At 47.1% G+C, this 15,887-nt stretch overlaps 2 protein-coding genes across 7 annotated transcripts in view; one reads left to right on the plus strand and one right to left on the minus strand.

Moving 5' to 3' along the window:
• CA7 (carbonic anhydrase 7) overlaps positions 1–183 on the minus strand; it is a 9,222-nt gene extending 9,039 nt beyond the window's left edge. The window contains exon 1 of the mRNA XM_008050649.2: positions 38–183. Within this exon, the coding sequence (XP_008048840.1) occupies positions 38–77 (40 nt within the window). The 5' untranslated portion in view covers positions 78–183. The remainder of the gene's footprint in view (positions 1–37) is intronic.
• NAE1 (NEDD8 activating enzyme E1 subunit 1) overlaps positions 1–15,887 on the plus strand; it is a 40,781-nt gene that overhangs the window by 318 nt on the left and 24,576 nt on the right. For 2 of the 6 annotated variants that reach the window (XM_008050645.2, XM_008050646.2), the window contains exons 1-3: positions 10,200–10,353; positions 14,215–14,318; positions 14,412–14,472. In XM_008050645.2, the coding sequence (XP_008048836.1) occupies positions 10,301–10,353; positions 14,215–14,318; positions 14,412–14,472 (218 nt within the window). In that variant the 5' untranslated portion in view covers positions 10,200–10,300. Of the gene's footprint in view, positions 1–10,199; positions 10,354–14,214; positions 14,326–14,409; positions 14,473–15,887 lie in introns of those variants that run through there. The other 4 variants (XM_021708892.1, XM_008050647.1, XM_008050648.1 and 1 more) reach the window with 4 other exon arrangements.

The following is a 15,887-nucleotide window of genomic DNA, read 5'->3' on the forward strand; positions in this document are numbered from 1 at the left end:
TCGGGTCTGGGGCCCGGCCGGCGGGGTCTGCGCCTACCGTCGTCCTGGCCATAGCCCCAGCCGTGGTGGCCGGTCATGCCGGTGCAGTCCCCGCAGCCGTGCACCTGTCCGGTCGGCTCGGTCCGCTCCTTAAGGCTGCGGCTCCGGCCCGCTCGCTGCCGCGGAGCAGCCTCTTAAAGCAGCTGCAGGCAGGAGGAGCAGTTCGCGGGGGACCCGCCCCCCACCCCCCAGCAGGGCCAGAGAGGCCGGCCCTGCCCCGCCCTCGCCTGCCAGCGGGCCCCCGGAGCCCCGAATACAGATGGGGGTGTAGAGACAGGGGCTAGGAAGAGGCGAACCTGTCTTTTACCTCCTCCCCGGTCCTCCTCCTCATCAGCGCGGGTATGGACTCTGGGACAGGAGAGAGCCCCTCATGCTGAGGGGTTGCGTGGTCTCCGCATCGCATTCCCTCCCCAGGCTTGCCCTTGACCTGTCAATGCCACCACCAGGGATCTGAGCTCTGGGCCCTGGGTCCCCTGGGTTTGGAAAGTCCCCTTTAGACTGCAATGTGCCCTGACCATTGAGTTTCCAGATGTTTGCTAGAGCTGTTGCAGGAGCTGGCCAAGTCTTGGCTTTCCCGGGTATGCTCCATCAGCTACCCTGCAACTCTGAGTGCTTCTATTAGCCTACTTGACAGAGTAGGGGACCGAGGCCCAGAGAGGTGAAGTGACTTGCTCAAGGTCGTCTAGCCAAGGACTGAGGGATTCATTTCCAGTTTGTCTCCCTCTAGACACTGTGGTCTTTGCCACTTTGCCCTGGTAAGGCGGTGCCGTGGCAAGGCGGTGCTGTGGGTATGGGGGTCAGTCGGGGAGCCCTAGGATAGATGTGGGGACAGGATTAGCAATCCAAACCCTTGGCCTGGGTGGAACCAGAGCCCCAAAGGGAGAGTGGGGAGGAGTGGCATGAACCAATGGGTTATGAGGACGGACAGACCCACAGACACCAGCTGACCTCCCCATGGAACCAAGTCTGAGGCCCTGACTCCCACCTCCCTGCTTCCTCCTTCTTTCAGGGACTCTGCCTGTCCCTCTACAGCCTATTGTTTGTCCCTGCTCTCCTAGCTTTGCTCAGGCTGCTCACCCTGCACTCAACCTCATTGCTTGCCTTGGCCTAACATTTTCCCACCCACAAGCTCTGGTCCTTGCAGTGCCCTCCACCTGGTACGTCCTCTGTCTTCCACCCACTGGCTCCAGCCGGCCCAATCTGATTCATCTTGCAATGTGGACTTGTGCCAAGGATAGGGCTTGTCTCTGGCTAGGCCTCAGCAGGCAGTTTTGGAAAGACAAACAGATGGGTGGATGGAAGGACAGACAAATGGTCCCACCCAGGGTCTTGTACACGACAGGAGGTGAAGAGCCATTTGTAGACTATTGGCTGGTCAGACCTTGACCAGGGATGCTATTTCAAGCCCTGCTCTTCTTGGTATTTGTTAAGGAATTTGTTAAGGAATTTTGCCTGCCTGGCTCCCCTATACCTGGGTCTGTCTTGATTTCCCTCTCCCAGAACCTGAACCCCAGATCCTAGATAGAGTTGTAGAGATTAATTGACAACTGGTTGCCTAGACCAGCAGTCCCCAACCTTTTTAGCATCAGGGATTGGTTTCCTGGAAGACAATTTTTCCACAGACAGGGGTGGGGTGGGGGCGGGGTAGGGATCATCAGGCATCAGATTCTCATAAGGAGCATGCAACCTAGATCCCTCGCATGCACAGTTTACAGTAGGGTTTACGCTCCTATGAGAGCTGATCTGACAGGAGACGAGCTCCACTCCCCACCATTCACCTCCTGCTGTACAGCACAGTTCCTAACAAGCCATGGACTGGTACCGTTCTGCAGCCCAGGGGGACCCCTGGTCTAGACCAACGTCATTGACTGCCCAGCCCTGCGAAGCTGCCCCTCTCTGACCTAGGAGTGGGAAGAGGCCCTTAATATAAAACTGACCTTAGAGTGGGAGAGTAACTCATGACAGAGATGCAGGGGGCAGCCCCGAAGACCAGCATATGACAGAGAATCTAACATCATCAGGGACCCAGATCTCCAAGCCAGATATGTAACCTGCAGATGTAGAAGAAAAAAGGCATGCTTGCAGATGAGGCCTGTAGCCTCTGTCTCCCAGAGAAGACCACCACACTTTCTCCTGGGGTAGCTGTGATACCCTTAGGATCCACTGACCCACTTCCTCCTCACAGTGACTCAGCCCTTATCCATACTTATTTATACTACTTAAAAATGCAATTGGGCTGGTGTGGTGGCTCATGCCTGTAATCCCAGCAGTTTGGGAGGCCAAGGTGGGATGATTGCTTGAGCCCAGGAGTTTGATACTAGACCTCGTCTCCACAAAAAATTTAAAAAATTAGCCAGGTGTGGTAGTGTGTGCCTGTAATCCCAGTTACTCAGGAGCCTGATTACCTGAGCCCAGGAACCCACTGCATTCCAACTCGGCAACAGAGTGAGACCCTGACTACAAAAGTTTAAAAAAAAAAATACAGTGGAATTCTTCATATAATTTTGCATCCAGTTTCATCCACATAGCAACTCTGAAGAAATTTTTAATCTCATTTTACAGATGAGAGAAGCAAGGCTCAGAAAGGCCGAGTGAATGGGCTCAAGACTACACAGTGAGTGACTGATCAAGGATGAAAACCCAGGGTTCCTGGAGTCCCTCACTGGACATTGCAATTACTGGAAGGGGAAGAAGTGGATTTTAAATTTGACTCTCATTTGCGTATGTATGCGCACCTTCTCTCAAAGGACTTAAGAGAAGCTAGGGAGAGTATTTGCATCAGGGAAGGACACCGGAAGGGTGGAGGAGAGTGCAGAATAGGGGTGGGAAGGACACTTTTTACTGCTTTTCCTTTGTACCTTTTGAACAAATTAAAGTACTCTTTAACAACCAATTAAAAGTTGATCCAATTTTATTTTTCCTGCAGTCTGTCTTCAGCAATTTTCTCTGGGTACTGAGAACTCAGGCAGGTGAGAGGAACCAATGGACTATCCTCAGGTGAAGCCCCAGTTGCCCAAGCAACCTACTCAGGTCAACTTTTGGGAGCCTGTGCCCTCATCCAGGCATCTCCTGACTCCATTACATGCTGTCTTTAAAGCTGAATTGATTTCCCTGCTTGAGAGTTCCCTTTTTGGCCTCGTTGGCATCAGTGACTCCTGCTTTTCACTATTTATCAGGGAAGGAGAGGTGGGGGATGTGGGGACTATGATGAAGGCCAAGGGCAGGAGGGTCTATGGAGCTTGCAAAGCATGCCTCCTTCTCACTGTACCTTTTGTACAGGGTCAGTGAGCCAGGCTAGAGGCCCTATTCCTTGTAGGATTTCCACTCCATGTATGCCTTTATATGTGTACTTGCAGTGGGATAGAATGAGCCTGTGCTGCAGACTCAGATAGACCTGGAATGGCTCCCTGCATCACTGGCTGAGTGACCTGGGGCAGTTTGCTTCACTTCTCTGAGTCTGAATTATTTTCTTTTAATCTATAAGGTAGAAATAACGAGTGTAATGGGCTAATAAGATGATTCGATAAGGGGATGAATGTGAGATTCCTGGTGCCAAGGATGCTGGGTACCCTAGGACTTATGCTTGTTCCCCTTTTCCTTCTTCTTCTTCTTCTTCTTCTTTTTTTTGAGTTGGAGTCTCACTCTGTCATTCAGACTGGAGTGCAGTGGCCGCTCCCGGCCGCTGCAGCCTCAACTTGCTGGGCTCCGGCAATCTTTCCACCTCAGCCTTCAAAGTAGCTGAAACTACAGGTGCGTGCACCATGCCTGGCTAATTTTTTGATTTATTGTAGAGATGAGGTCTTGCCAAGTTGCGCAGGCGGGTTTCGAACCCATGGGCTCAGGCAATCCACTCACCTCAGCCTCCCAAAGCGCTGGGATTACAGACTGAGCCGCCGAGCCCGGCCTACTTTTTCGATTATAGTAGTGACAACTATTCATTGTAGAAAATTTGGAAGAATCAGAAAAGCATATAGAAGAAAATTAAAGTCACTGGCCACATAACTACCCAAGGATCACCATTATTAACATTTTAGTGGACATTTCTTTCTTTTTTTTTGAGTTGGAGTCTTACTCTGCCACCCAGACTGGAGGGCAGTGGCATGCTCCCGGCCACTGCAGCCTTGATCTGTTAGGTTCAGGGGATCCTTCCACCTCAGCCTTCCAAGTAGCTGGAACTACAGGCATGTGCTACCAAGCCTGGCTAATTTTTTGATTTATTGTAGAGATGAGTTCTCGTCAAATTGCCCAGGCTGATCTTGAACCTATAGGCTCAGGCAATCCTCTCACCTTGGCATCCCAAAGTGCTGGGATTATAGGTGTGAGACACTGCACCCGGCCTCATCTGTTTCTTGTTTTTAAATTTCTATTGATTTGCTTTTGTAGAGACAGGGTCTTGTCATATCGCTCAGGCTGGTCTTAAAATCCCAACCTCACGTGATTTCCTTGCTTCAGTCTCCCAAAGTGCTGGGATTACAGGTGTGAGCCACTGCCCTCAGCCGTGTCAGGCTTTTCTGATACAGGTTGATATCTCTTAACTGAAATTCTTTGGGATTAGAGTGTTTCAGATTTTGGAATATTTGCAGAAGTATCTTGGGGATGAGACCCAAATCTAAACAGGAAATTCATTTATGTCTTTAAAAAATTCTTAACCTGCTCTTTACACATTATTAAATGTCTTTATTTTTTGAGTCAGGGTCTCACTCTGTCACCCAGGCTGGAGTGCAGTGGCACAATCACGGCTCACTACAGCCTTGAACTCCTGGGCTCAGGTGATTCTTCCACCTCAGCCTCCCGAGTAGCTGGTACTACAGGTGTGTGCCACCACACCTGGCTAATTTTTAAATTTTTTTTTTTTGTAGAGATGGGGTCTTGCTATGTTGCGAAGGCTGGTCTCAAACTCCTGGGTTCAAGCAATTGTCCTGCCTTGGTTTCCCAAAGTGCTGGGATTATAGGCATGAGTCACCATGCCCAGCCTCATTTATGTCTTAGATACACCTTATACACATAACCTGGAGGTAATGTTATATAATATCCTAAATAATTATTTAACACTGTATGTAGAAACTTGAAAAAAATAATTTTATGCATGAAACAAAGTATTTGTATATTGAACCACCAGAAAGCAAAGCAAAGGATTTCTACTTTAGCTACCATTATGACATCTTGGTGCTCAAAAAGTTTTAGATTCTGGAGCATTTTGAATTTTGGACTTTTAGATTGGGGATGCTCAACCTGTATGTATTGGTACTACTTAAAAAACAATAGCATGCACTTATAGTCCCAGCTATTCAGCATGCACTATAGTCCCAGCTATTCTGGACACAGTAGCATGCACTTGTAGTCCCAGCTATTCGGGTGACTGAGGTGGAGGGATTGCTTGAGGCCAGGAGTTCAAGGCTATAGTACACTATGATCATGCCCATGAATAGCCACTAAGTGTAGTGTGAACAACACTTCTCCAGTCTGAACAACACAGGGAGACACCATTTTAAAAGGGAAAAGAAAAGAAAAGAAAAAAATCAGTATCATAGTATGGGAGGGGGATTTCCCAAAAAAACCCAGAATTTATTTATAAAAAATTTTGTACTTATTGTTACATGTTTTAATTTCAGTCACCTTTAAAGTACTCTCCATTTGATGCAATACACCCATTGAGATCGTTTTCCACTGCTCAAAACAGTTTTTTAACTCATAAATTTTGATGTCTTTTAGTGCTTCTGCCATTTTTTTGTTTCACCTGTTCCACATAGGCAAAATGTTTCCCTTTGAGGACTTTTTTCATCTGGGGAAACAAAACAAAACAAAACAAAAAAGTCACTGGGGTGAGATTGGGCGAATAGGGAGGATAGGGCACCAGAGTCATGCAGTTTTTGGTCAAAACAACTGAACACTCAATGCAGTGTGAGCAGGCACACTCATAATCACCAGTCATGACATGGGCAAATGCATTGAAAGAATCTCCAAAAAAAAAAAAAAAAAAAAAAAAAATTCACCAAAGCCTCTCACAACAATGCTAGCTGGTATACTGATGCTAATGGATTCCTAGAACACTTACCTAGTGGGGGAGTCCTGTATTCCAAGGGGCCCACCTTCCAAAAAATAATTCTGGGTTTTTTTAGGTCTCCCCTCACATAACCTCGTGAACAGTTCTCACCTAATGCCTTATGATAAACAATTTCCTTGCTTGGTTAGTCTTGGAGAACTTGACACTTAATATATGCACACTGCTCTAGTGGATGTGTTATTTCTAGTTTTCACTATTATAAATATCACTGCAGTGAACATCCTTACTTATACATCTTTATGCATGTTTGATGTTTTCCTTGGGATAAATTGCTAGTAGTAGAAATACTAAACCAGATGATATATACATTGCTAGTGATGTATATATCTAAGATGTAGACAGTCAGAAATTTATTATTTCATGTCACATGTTGGGCCAGGCATGGGTGGTACAATTATGAACATTATAGACTCACAGCTGCCTCAGGAAGCTTATGGGTTGGGGAGAGAGGCAAGAGGTCAACCAATGAGCACCAGGGTGAGAAGGGATAGGATGGGCAAGGGCAGGCAGGGAGAGCAGGTGGCTGAGGCCTGGGAAGGTGTCCTGGGCTGTGACTCATTCTTTGTGGCTGGTCTTCCACAGACTATAATCTCTGCCAGACAGAGCTAGTCCCAAACTTCCTGGGAGCCCAAAGGTCCAGTCTGCGCTGACTGAGACCAACTGGGAGGGATAAAATAACAGACCTGGGTTGGGGTCTGGCCAGATCTGTTGGGATATTTGTTTCTAACCCTGCATCATCTTTTAATTTTTGGTATTTCATTCTCCTCTCCAAGCCTCTGCTCTGTAAAATGAGGCTAGCAGCAATATTTATTGCACTGGGTAGGTGTGATCACAAGAGGTGAGGCATGTCAAGGGCCTGCCTGATTTAGAGTAAGTGCTCAGTAAATCAAAATAGGATTGTGGTTAGGGGCCTCAGTTTTCTTACCTGCTCAGTTGGAGATTGGCCTAGGTCAGTGGTTCTCAAACCTGAGCACAGATCAGAACCACCCGGATGGCTTGTTAAACATTTCCTGGGCCTTATTCTAGAGCTTCTGATTCAGCATCTCTGGGATAGGGCCCAAGAATTTTCATTTCTAACAAGTTTCCAAGTGATGTTGATACTGCTGGTGCAGACCACAGTTTGAAAACCAACGGTCGGCTGGGCTTGGCGGCTCAGCCTGTAATCCCAGCACTTTGGGAGGCCGAGGCAAGTGGATTGCCTGAGCCCGCGGATTCGAGACCAGCCTGGGCAACTTGGTGAGACCTCGTCTCTACAATAAAATTAAAAATAGCCGGGCATGGTAGCACACATCTGTAGTTCCAGCTACTAGGAAGGCTGAGGTAGAAGGATCGCTGGAGCCCAGCAGGTCGACGCTGGGGTGGCCGTGAGCATGCGTGCCACTGCACTCCAGCCTGGGCCAAGAAGTGAGACTCCAACTCAGAAAAAAAAGAAAAGAAAAGAAAACCAATGCTCTAAATAATTAGGCGATGGCTTCCTGGTCTGATCACTTCTGATTTTCTGCCCTCCAAGATAGGAAAAACCACCAGTGGGCCCTAAGTTCCTTGAAGGGATGGGTTGTGGTCTAATCAGCTTCCATGGCTCCAAACACAGGCACCTTTACACGGTTTTATGAGTTGAATTATATCCCCCATAGGAGTCGTCGAAGTTCCAGCCTCCCAATACCTGTGAATGTGATCTTATTTAGAAATAGGGACTTTGCAGGTGTAATCACATTACGATGAGGTCATTAGGGTGAGCCCTGATCCAATGAGCCCTGGCTGTGTCCTTAAGAGACACAGAGACAATAGCAAAGAATGCCATGTGACGATGAAGGCAGACATTGAAGTACTGCAGCTGCTAGCCAAAGATTGCGGTAAACCCCCCAAAACTAGAAAGAGACAAGGAAAGATTCTCCCATACAGGTTTCAAAAGGAGCATCATCCTGCCCACACCTTGATTTCAAACATCCAGCCTCCAGAATGATGAGACAATACATTTTTCTAGTTTTAAGTTACCTAGTTTGTGGTTCTTTGTTACAGCAGTCCTAGAAAATTAATATACCGAGGCATTTTTTAAATAGACATCAACATGAACCTTTTCAAAATCATTGACTTCACAGGTAGTATGACTCACCCCCTACCAAATTTGCATGTTACCTTCAGGCAGTTCATGATGGCAGTGAGCATGAGAGGCTAAACAATGAACTCTCACCTGCAACTTTTGACCTTCCTACATTCCCTAGGTGTATTTTATTATCTCTTATATTTTACCTGTCCAGTTGGAGAAGGAAATGTGACAGAATAAACACATGACGAGCTGGGAAAACCTCATGTCTCTGTTTCCCAACAGCTGTGTTCCATGGGAGCTGGAAAGAACCAGGGAAGGCATGGGCAACTGTGTTCCCACCCTAGTCCTGGGAAATTGCAATCCATCATCATCGTATCATTACCATAAAACTGCCCCCTCCCTTGTCCCCATCCTAGGGGATTGAGCATGAGGATCAGTGCTCATTTTCACCTTATTTCAGGCAATTATTAACCTGCTGGTGCCTGTTGGGCTTGGGAGATAGAGGGGAAGGAATCCTCATCTCCCTCCCAGCTGGTCACCTGGTCTCCAGCCCTCTTATCCCTCTTCCTCTTATGGTAAACTACCTCTTTGGCACCCACCCCCTTAGGATAGCCATTCTTTTCCTGAAAAACAGCTCTTTTTCAGAAGTAGAGGGCTTTCCTCTTTGCTTCTGTGTTCACAGTCCTCACAACCTGGCCCCTGCTGTCTCTCAAACTTCCTCTGACCATCCTGTCCTTCACCTGACCAAACTTACTCTGACACCTACAGCCTGCTATGCCTTCTCTGTCTCCTAGAGATGGAACTTGTTGTTCCTTATTCTCAAAACACCCTTCCATCCCCACACCACATGAAACAGTCCTGGAGAGAAGGAGTGGGTGAGGTTTCTCTGTGCACTCCTCAGTGCTCTGTTTCCCAGACCATGATGTCTGGTAAGTGTTTGTTTACTGTCCCTCTCCCCTTACAAGACTGTGAACTCTCCAAGCACAGGGGCCTGGACTTATTTGTCTTTGCACTTGTAGCCAGGAGCAGCTAGCTTTGTGGTTCAAAATAGACTTGTGGGTTTTTTCATGAGAGGTTGAAGAAACGGGTGAAAACCAATCATTATAGTAATGAAAGTTATTATTCAACAAGATTATTACTATTTGAGTTCGAGTCTCGCTCTGTTGCCCAGGCTGGAGGGCAGTGACATGCTCACAGCACCCATGGCCACTGCAGCCTCCACCTGCTGGGCTCAGGCAACCCTTCCACCTCAGCCTTCCAAGTAGATGGAACTACGGGCACGCACCACCATTCCCAGCTACTTTTTTTGATTTATTGTAGAGATGAGGTTTCGCCAAGTTGCCCAGACTGGTCTCGAACCCATGGGCTCAGGCAATCCTCTCACCTTGGCCTCCCAAAGTGCTGGGATTATAGGCGTGAGCCACCGTGCCCGGCCTCAACAAGATTTTTCTGTGTGTGAGTCTTGTCCCGTGTATTCAAAATCTTATCCTATTTATTTATTTATTTTTTGAGTTAGAGTCTCACTCTTGTCGTCCAGGCTGGAGGGCAGTGGCCTGCTCAGTGCATGCAGTCGCCGCAGCCTCAACCTGCGGACTCAGGCGATCCTTCCGCCTCAGCCTTCCAAGTAACTGGAACTGCAGACGCACGCCACCACGACCGGCTGGTTTTTGTGATTTATTGCAGAGACGAGGTCTCACCAAGTTGCTCAGGCTGGTCTCGAATCAACATCTTATTTAAGGCTAAAAGATACCTATGACCGAGACCCATTTAACCCCACTGCACAGATGAACAAACTGATTTGAGAGGTAAATAACAGATCTCATAGTCAGTAAGTGATTAAAATTCAAGTACGCTTGATTCCAAACCCAAGTCCCCCATAGTTACTGCACTGACGGAAGTACGAACTGGTAGGCTAGCGCAGCTGGGACAACAGAGCGACCCGGACCACCCGTTGCAGCCGGGATCCTGGCCGCAGCCGCGTACGCCCGGGCGTAGCGGTGACGCGTGCGCAGTGCAGCGGCGGCGCCCCCTGCGGGCGGTGCGCAGGAGGCGGTGGCGCCTAAGGGACGCTCAGTGCGCCTGCGCGCGTGTGGAGCTGGTTGGCGGCGCTCGGTAGGGGCTCGGCTGTTCTCTGCGGGGCGGGTGCGGCCATGGCGCAGCCCGGGAAGCTGCTCAAGGAGCAGAAGTACGACCGGCAGCTGAGGTGAGCCGGGGCTCACTGAGCCGGGACGGGCCGGCGGCCTTCCCTGCGTCCTGGCCGGGTCTAAGCGCGCGGGCGGCGCTGATCGGGCCTCCCTCAGGCCTTCTTTCAGGCCGGGCCGGGCCGTGTGGGGCGCGGGAAGCCGACGAGCTGGGCTCCTTCGCGGGCTCCGAGGTGCGCCGCGAGGGCCGGGACCCCCTTCCTCAGAGCAGCGGGCCCGCCCGCCTCGCGGTGTGCGGTTCGAGGGACGCGCTCCCCGGCGCCAACAGGGTCTCCAGGGCGGCTGCGCTCAGGCACCCCTTTTTCCAGATTGGGGGGATCGGGGGCACCCCATCCTTCTGCCGAGAGCAGGAGTGTTAGGCATTGGTCTAAGCCAACGCTGTTCCATCGACATATATTGTTAGTCTCATGTGAACCGCATAGGTAATTATAAATTTTCTAGTAGCCACATTAAAAAAGGTGAAAAAAAAAATCCAGGTGAAATTAGCTTATTTAACTCAGTATGTCCCCAAATATTTACTATTTCAGCACGTAATCTGTATAAGAAGTTACTGAAATATTTTAATATTATTTATTTAATTTATTTTAAAGATGTGGGGTACAATTCAGGATTAGGCATACAGCTGGTCATCGTACAGGTGAAATATTTTAATTTTTAAAAAATACTGTCTTTGGCCAGGCGCGGTAGCTCATGCTGTAACTCCAGCACTTTGGGAGGCTGAGGTGAGAGGATTGCCTGAGCCCAGAGGTTCAAAACCAGCCTGGGCAAGTTGGTGAGACCTCATCTCTACAATAAATCACAAAAATTAGCCGGGCTTGGTGGCATGTGTCTGTTGTTCCAGCTACTGGAAGGCTGAGGTGGAAGGATCGCCTGAGCCCAGCAGGTCGAGGCTGTGGTGGAGGCTGTGGTGGCCGTGAGCGTGCCACTGCACTTCAGCCTGGGAGACAGTGAGACTCCAACTCAAAAAAAAATACTGTCTTAGAAGTATGGCATTTTACACTTACAATACATCTTAGTTAAGACTAGCTTCTTTCTAGTGCTTAGTAGCCACATGTGACTAGAGGCTACCTTAGTGGACAATGCAGGCCTGACCCATCAGTCTAGTCCTTGGCTACTTCTCCATCCTTGCCTTTTCTCCTTACACTCCCCATTCCTGAGCACTTTCTATGTGATGAGGCAGTGGAGATTAGCAAAACTGCTCAGCCTCCCACCTTCCTGGAGCCTCTGACACAAGAGAAGTTATTTGTCCCTAAGGTCAGGAACTTGCATTTGCACCAACAGCTTAGTGCTGTATAAGGGGCTTTGGGCACTCAATTCTGAAAACACCCTTGAAGGCAACTGCTCCCTGTTCTTTACAGATGGGGAAACTAAGTCTTGAAGAAGTTAGGTTACTTGCTTAGAGCCCCCCATATTTTTGAGCCAGGATGTAAACTCAGGCCCTTCTGTTTTTTTTCAGAGCTGTTAGTCATATCATTCTGCTTCCAAGCTTCTAGAAAAAGAAACAAGGTGACAAAGCCATTGAAACCAACTTTTGCTTTCTTGTAAATTCTTGGAGTTCTTGCATTTTTTGAATGCAGATACAACCATATTCCACAGAACTGAGAAGATACGAGATACTAAGCAGTTGTAACAAAAGAGGGTTTTGCTGAGTCCTTTCCAAACTTTATGGCCCAAACTACCTTTCATAGTGAAAGCTCATTTTTGGTTTTGAAATGTCAGAGGAAAGCAGTTAGAAGCAAAGTACAGGCCGGGCTCTGGCTCAGCCTGTAATCCCAGCACTTTGGGAGGCTGAGACTAGTGGATTACCTGAGCCTGTGGGTTCAAGACCAGCCCCGGGCAACTTGGCGAGACCTCATTGCTACAATAAATAAAAAATTAGTCAGGTGTGGTAGTGCGCACCTGTAGTTCCACCTACTTGGAAGGCTGAGGTGGAAGGATTGCCAGAGCCCAGCAGGGCGACACTGACTCAAAAAAAAAAAAAAAGAATCAAAGTGCAGCAGTCATTAAGTCATTAAGTCCTGGGCTCTACTTAGGCCAGCAAGAGAGAGAATTGATTTGTTTGACCTCTTCTTGAAACATGTTACCTAATTATTATTATTATTATTTTTGAGATGGGAGTCTTATTATGGTATCCAGTTTAGAGTGCAGTGGCTCTTCACATGTGCAATTATAGTACACCACAGTCTCGAACTCCTGGGCTTGAGTGATACTCCTGCCTCAGCCTCCTGAATAGCTGGGACTGCAGGTATATACGACCTCCCTTTGCTCAAGATGCGCCAGTATTCTTTTTGTTTGTTTGTTTTTGAATTGGAGTCTCACTGTGTCACCCAGGCTGGAGTGCAGTGGCACGCCCACGGCCACCATAGCCTCAACGTGCTGGACTCAGGTGATTCTTCCGCCTCAGCCTTTCAAGTAGCTGGAACTACAGGCATGGCACACACCACCACATCCGGCTGTATTTTGGATTTATTGTAGAGATGAGGTCTCGCTAAGTTTCCCAGGCTGGTCTCAAACCCCTAACTCAGGCAATCCTCTCGCTTTGGCCTCCCAAAGTGCTGGGATTATAGGTGTGAGCCACTGCATCTGGCACCAATATTAAGTTTACTCTTCCACTATCCAAGCATTCATCAACCAAATATGTCGGGTATCTTCTCTGTGCCTTACTTTCATGGAAAAAACAGATGTTTACAGTCCATCTGGTTCTTCCAGGCTATTCCTTCCTTCATTTGACAGCTGTTCAGTGATCACCTGCCGTGAGCAAGGCATTGTGCCAGGCTTTGGAGCGCCAGTGGTGAACATAGTGTGGTGGTCTGGGTCCTTATGGAGCTTAAGAGTGGAGTGGAGAGATGGATGCCCACCAAATAAAAAAAACCAAATGAAGCTGGGTGTGTGGCACATGCCTGTAGTTCTGGCAACTTGAGAAACTGAGGCAGGAGGACTACTTGAGCCTAGGAATTTGAGACCAGCCTGGGCAACATAGTGAGACCCTGTCTAAAACAAAAACAAATGAGGCAGTTGCTTGTCATATGTGCTAGAGGACATACAGTTACACAATAAGGGATAATCTGCTTTAGATCAGGTGACAGGGAAGGCACATTAAAGTCTTTCTGTCAGTCCTCTGGACTGCTGATACCTATCTGGCTATGGCAATTTTCTAATGATTTGGGGGACTTCCTATACTGATAAGAAAAGATTAGTTAGTTTGTAGATTTTCTGAGTGGCCCTGTTAATGATATGCTGGTGTGAGTCAGGTTATAATGTACATTTCTATTTCTTATTACATCTTTGTGTTTGTTAATGTATGCTTCTGTTAATCATGCTATTAGAATGTGCATGAGGTACTATATCTTAAGGCACTCCTGTAGAAGTCGATGTGAGGCTTTTCAGATAATTGCTTTCTTAGTAAACCTTTGTTCACTCTTGCAGATGTCACAATGATAAGGTTATGTCAAGATCTTAAATGCACTGTATCTACATAATTTAAGAAATAAAATAGGGAACAGATTAGCTTTCAAGTCCAATACTCTTCTTTAATGTTAATAAGTATATCTAAAGACTTGATCCGAAAGTTGCCTGTTTTGAAAAGAGTAATGGACAAGAAACTGAAGACCAAGTTTCTAGTTCAGATTTGAGCCTTCCTCGCTTTACCCCCTAACCATGCAAGGTGTCAACCTGTCTGGGTTTTAGGTTGCTTTGCTATATAATTCTTGTACTAACATCTGTTCCATTCTTACATTGTAAGTTTTCCTTAGTTATCACATCAGTTACTCTATGCAAGAGCATTTTAAAGATTACTATTCAGATAAGAAAGTTTTATTTTTGCAAAAGTTTTTAAAATGATGAATTTCTGTCTTGTTTTGTAGATTGTGGGGTGATCATGGGCAAGAAGCTTTAGAATCTGCTCATGTTTGCCTAATAAATGCAACAGCCACAGGAACTGAAATTCTTAAAAACTTGGTGCTACCAGGTAATATAGTTTTGTAGTTGTGTTCTAAATTTACTTATTTACGGTTTTGACATGGACATATATATTCTTGACTGACTCTGTTTTGTCTCCCAGGTATTGGTTCGTTTACAATTATTGATGGAAATCAGGTCAGCGGAGAAGATGCTGGAAACAAGTATGTTCTATTCTTTTCTAATATACACATGTTAGAGAAGGCAGTGTACCATCATGGGAGAGCAAGGCCAGAATCCTAGCTGCACCTTCTCAGTCAGAGTGACTTGACACTGGTAAAAATTGTCCTTAGGTTTGGGATTATGGTGAAGAGAAAGTGAGTTAATATAGGTAAAGTTCCAGCACAGTATCTGGTAAATAGGCCATTAAAAATGGTACCTGGCTGGGAGCAGTGGCTCATGCCTACAGTCACACCCAGGCTGGAGTGCAGTGGCACACTCACGGCCACCACAGCCTCGACCTACTGGGCTCAGGTGATCTTTCCACCTCAGCCTTCCAAGTAGCTGATACTATAGGCGTGCACCACCATGCCCAGCTAATTTTTTGATTTACTGTAGAGATGAGGTCTCTCCTATCTGCCGAGGCTGGTCTTGAACCCGTGAGCTCGGGCAGTCCTCTCGCCTCCACCTCCCAAAGTGCTGGGATTACAGGTGTGAGCCACTGTGCCCGGCCTAAGTTTGGATTTCAAGATTACCTATTTAGGAACTTGGGAGTCTGGTATCTCTCATTGTATTCGTCAGTAAACAACAGCAATGAGTAAATATAAGGAGAACTAGAGTTTTTCTGGTTTTCATATTTTGTTCTGATGTCTTTTCTTGGGGTGGTAGTGCCAGTTGCTGCTGTCCTATCCACAACATAACCCTTTTATTAATATCTGTAAAGAAAAAGTCCTGTTATCTTTGTTTACTTGGTTGGTTAGAGTAGGATGTGATAAAAATAAGCTTTCTACTCATGGAACTAGTGAACCTGTGCTGGAAAATGGCACCCTGACTCTGATCACAAGCCTCCTATTTGGGCTTTGGGACATGTTGAAGGTATGTGCAGGAGGAAGCCACAATAAATCTGCTATAGTCACCTGGAAAAACAAATGGTTCAATACAGCAAGGATGGTGTATGGAACACTGGTTCTAAGGAATGTTAATAGCTGCTAAATGGGCCAGTGGGTTTCATGGTCAAATGATTTTGGGAAATGGGTTCAGTGAAGTTAAAATTTCCTTTATAAAACTATAATATCATGTATACTATGTATATTGGGAATTTCCAAGAGGGAAATACAGCTTATGGCATTTCCCAAACTTTTTTTTAACTAAGAAACCCTTTTATTTTAAAGCAGCTTGTCCTTTGGGAGGCTGAGGTGAGTGTATTGCCTGAGCCCGCGGGTTCAAGACCCGCCTAGGCAGGCGAGACCTCATCTCTACAATAAATCAAAAAATTAGCCGGGCGTGGTAGCGCGCGCCTGTAGTTCCAGCTACTTGGAAGGCTGAGGCGGAAGGATCGCCAGAGCCCAGCAGGTCGAGGCTGTGGTGGCTGGGAGCGGCCACTGCACTCCGTCTGGGCGACAGAGTGAGACTCCCACTC

The sequence above is a fragment of the Carlito syrichta genome, unplaced genomic scaffold (genome assembly GCF_000164805.1).
Source record: "Carlito syrichta isolate Samal-C Ts95f unplaced genomic scaffold, Tarsius_syrichta-2.0.1 Scaffold153566, whole genome shotgun sequence".
NCBI lineage: Eukaryota > Metazoa > Chordata > Mammalia > Primates > Tarsiidae > Carlito > Carlito syrichta.